Consider the following 3,997-nt stretch of genomic DNA (forward strand, 5'->3'; position numbering starts at 1 on the left):
GGACCATTCTAATTTGAAAACAACAAATTCGGCAAACTAATTCTCTATCGATATCGTATAGGATTTATAACTAAATAGAGACGGTCCTAGCTCTTTTATATGGCTATCTAATCACCTGATCTTAAACAAGTAAACTACCTGACCCGCAAGTGAAACTACCCAGTAATACACTCAAGACAGATCTAAACCTGAAATGACATGTCGCCTACGCAACCTAAAAGTAGTAGAATTTCGGTAGGAAATTACCTAACAGAATACACAACTGAACAATAAACGAGCCTACATTCAAATATCACCCAAAAAAGATGATCAAGTAAGACGTTAAAAGACGAAAAGCATACAATTCTAGCATAACATGGTTCATAGTAGAAACTTAGGAAATACAATTGCGGTTCTAGCAAAGTTCAAATCAAGAAGCGCATCTAAACAAGAATAGAACATAGGAAAATAGCTACAACATGGAAACAACTGATCACTGTGACGAGAAATTTCCACTTAATGGTAAAAGATTAACCTGAATGTCGTTCATCAGATAAATCCTCCCATAGAATAAAAGCGCCATTGATTTTGAGTAACCGAAAACTCTCTTCTTCGAATACAATTGACTGTACCATTGAAACTGCAACCAACCCTGCAATACCTAAAAAAGAACAGAAGTCAAAACGGATAAACCCATGAAAACCTAGTATGAGACCGTCTCACATGCGACATTGACCCAAGTTGTTATGGACTGTTAACCTTGGATAACAGAAGTTTCACCTGTAGACGTTAAAGCAGGTAGACAGGGAGAGTCTTCAGAGAACTTGGTATCAATGGCGAGAACCAGAGGACACAGATGATGGCTTAAGATCGCCACTGTGTTCCTCCTCGCCCTGAATCCGAGTAGGAAAGTGATACCCTGAGAAACCACCCGAGGAAAATCCAAGGCCCGAATAGCCTTGTGGGTGGATTGGAATCGCTTGAAGATGCTCATTTGTTGTAGCGATTGAAGGGTCACTGATCCAAGCACGGATCGAGGGTATGTTACTGGACTGAAGGGGTCCCCTCTGAGTAAAATACTGGCTTTGCTGGCCACCAAACAACGGCTGCAACAACGGGGGTTGATTAAACATAAACCCACCACCTGCATCACCACCGCCACTAACAACCGTACCTACTCCAACACCACCACTACTATTGTGATGGTGTTGGTCAATACTGTTGTTATGGTTATGGTTATGGTTCTGGTTTTGCCAGCCAGCCACCAGCCTATGAAGCCGCCCGAGTTCTGGGCTGGGCTGATGCTGGCTCTCAGCCCAGCCCACATTTGGGTTTCCGTACCCAACTGGGGCAGCTCCAGCAAACACTGCATTCTGATGCTCATTATGTGAATGCATCATAATCGGATCCTGAACCTGAAATGACTGCAGTGACAGTCTCAGGTCCTGACTCTGCCTACTACCACCATCTCCACTTCCACCACCACCTCCACCTCCACCTCCACCACCGTGATTATAATCCTGAAACTGCATTTGTGGCCGGGTAGAAGCCGCACTCACACCACCACCCATCGGAAAAAACGACTTAATAGTATCAGCAATAGCATCAGAATCCAAAGAAGGAGGCAACAAACTAACCCCAGAACCATCTGCATTGCCATACAACTGCTGTTGCTCACCCCCTCCCTCTTCCTCACGCAATTCCGCCGCCTTAACCTCACTAGAACCCTTCCCTCTCCTTCGAGTGGTGCTCAACATATTCATACTACTAGGACTCCAAGCAGGCAACTGCTCAAGCTCATCAATAGACGCTTTCGCTTTCTTAATCAACCAATCAACAGCTTTACTAGGCCTATCATAACCAAGTCTATCTTGCACATCATAAAACTGTATAGCAGTATGAGCAGCAAGCCTAACCCTCCTATCCCTCGGCCCTTTCGCGGTACACACCTTACTATGCCTATCCTTTCGGCCCGTGGCTCGAACAATATGCCCACCTTGTACCTCAACAATCTCACCCATCCCAGCCCTCCTTAAGGCAGTCCTAGCTGATACCTCCCCGGTCCCCGCCCCCGCCCCATCTATTTCCCCAGTACTTTTCATTGCGGCATTTCGTCGAACACCTGGTGTGCACTCCGAAGAAGACCCTAAACAAGCTCTCTTCTTCAAATTTTCAGAAACGGGTTCGTAATTTTGTGTCCCAAATTGCGAATAAAGCTCTCTAAACTGATGCCCACTTTCTTGTTCTAAGTAAAAATTATGAGTTTGGTAAGAATTATCATCATAATGTGGTGAAAATTCTCTAGTTTCACCACCATCAACATCATCTTCATCTACATTTTTACTGCAATTTTGATGGTGAAACTGAAGATGTTGATTTTTTTGAGAATCCAGTTTTTTTGGACTTTTTAAGACCCAAATTTTGCAACTTTTTTATCAATTTTAAATTAATTTTACTACAATTTAAATTCAAACACACTAATAACAAGCATAAAATTGATAAAATTGATAAAAATACAAACTTTATGAAGAAGAAATTGCTGGTAATTAAAAATCTCTGAATTACTAATTTTTTCACTTTTTTGCTGCAAAAACTGATTTTTTTTCTGCAAAATTTCTGGGTATCTGCCATGCAATTCTACCATTACTACCATACCCATTAATTATTATCAACTTAATTGTGTTTTTTTGGTGAATTTGGAAACCCTAATTTGAGCTAAACTAACCCATAATTGTAATTGGAAAACCTAATTTGTGTGGAAATTTGGGGTTGATTTTGTGGTTTTTGGGGTTTTTGAGAGCAGGAGACAAAAACAGGAGGACAGGGGGGAACAGACTTTTGGTGGTGATAGGACCTTCTTTCTTGATGTACAACAAGATGTAATGGAACAGTAATAGATGAGGGGTATAATAGTCATTTCAAAAATCGATGGCCAATACTTGAAATGACGATTATACCCTTTCGATAAATTTTCATTTTAGACGGATCCGTTTGAAATGAAGACGAGAAAATATCGCCATTTAACCCATTTTGTAATAAAAAAAAAGTGGCCATTTAATAACAAAAATATTGCAGCTAAAATTAAACGCATTTTATTAGAAAATTGTTCTAGTAAAGTTTTTTTTATCAAAAATGGTTACATGTTATCGTAATGGGACATTTTCTCCGTCTTAATTTCAGACGGAAAATACCCATCTTAAGGGAGACTAGTTGATAACCCTTATACTAAAATGTCATCAGTCGGTCTTTTCTAAAGTGAACTGTAGACACCGAAATTTTATATTTTGGTATCTATTTATTTTAACAAAATCTTTAGTATTTAGAGATAATTATCAATAAATATTGTGATAATATCTTAGATATTTTAGAAATCTTTATCTTGCCCTCTAAACCAGCTACAACTATAAATACAGCTACAATCTCTAGGGTTTGAAGGGGAATAGATAGGGGAATAGATGGATTAAGTCTCAAACGACCCCGTCTTCCTACTACCAAATTGTAGGTAGGATGAAATAAGTCACAAAAAGACCCCATCTTTTCTCCCTACGAGATTAAGTCGATAAGACCCTCGTAGCCCTATCAAAACCCTAAATCCCTTAAAGATGGAATCAAGAGAGTTACGAAAATTGTAACCTTCAATCTTTCAATAATAAAACTTTTGTTTGTTTTCCATATTATTTTGTTCCTCTATTGTTTATCGCAGGTACAAATTTTTATGGTTAACAAATTGGCACGCCCAGTGGGACGATTTTCGCTCTTCATCTCCATTCTCCAAGGGTCAAATTCAGTAGCAGATTCGGGACTAAGTTGCAACCGACATCAAAGTCTCTACAACCAGTCTCGAGGGGGCATTTGTAGACACTGAAATTTTATATTTTGGTATCTATTTATTTTAACAAAATCTTTAGTATTTAGAGATAATTATCAATAAATATTGTGATAATATTGTTCCGGGTGTAATTCCAGAGCAAGTATTGTTACCACCCGCGGCTTGTAGAATGATGTCTCGAGTTGGATT

The 3,997-nt window shown here is 39.4% G+C and overlaps 1 protein-coding gene across 2 annotated transcripts; it reads right to left on the reverse strand.

Moving 5' to 3' along the window:
- Positions 1 to 263: 263 nt before the first annotated feature.
- On the reverse strand, positions 264 to 2,860 carry LOC141656345 (transcription factor TCP3-like). Of its 2 annotated transcripts, none has more exons than XM_074463202.1 (2): positions 760 to 2,860; positions 264 to 631 (listed from the first exon to the last, which is right to left on the reverse strand). In XM_074463202.1, exon 1 carries the CDS (start codon positions 2,079 to 2,081, stop codon positions 810 to 812), a length of 1,272 nt encoding a protein of 423 aa, XP_074319303.1. In that variant the 5' UTR covers positions 2,082 to 2,860; the 3' UTR covers positions 264 to 631; positions 760 to 809. The 2 variants fall into 2 exon arrangements, with proteins under 2 accessions (XP_074319303.1, XP_074319305.1); XM_074463204.1 differs by having other exon boundaries at positions 264 to 640; positions 760 to 2,408.
- Positions 2,861 to 3,997: the final 1,137 nt, after the last annotated feature.

The sequence above is a fragment of the Silene latifolia genome, chromosome 5 (assembly GCF_048544455.1).
Source record: "Silene latifolia isolate original U9 population chromosome 5, ASM4854445v1, whole genome shotgun sequence".
Classification (NCBI taxonomy): Eukaryota; Viridiplantae; Streptophyta; class Magnoliopsida; order Caryophyllales; family Caryophyllaceae; genus Silene; species Silene latifolia.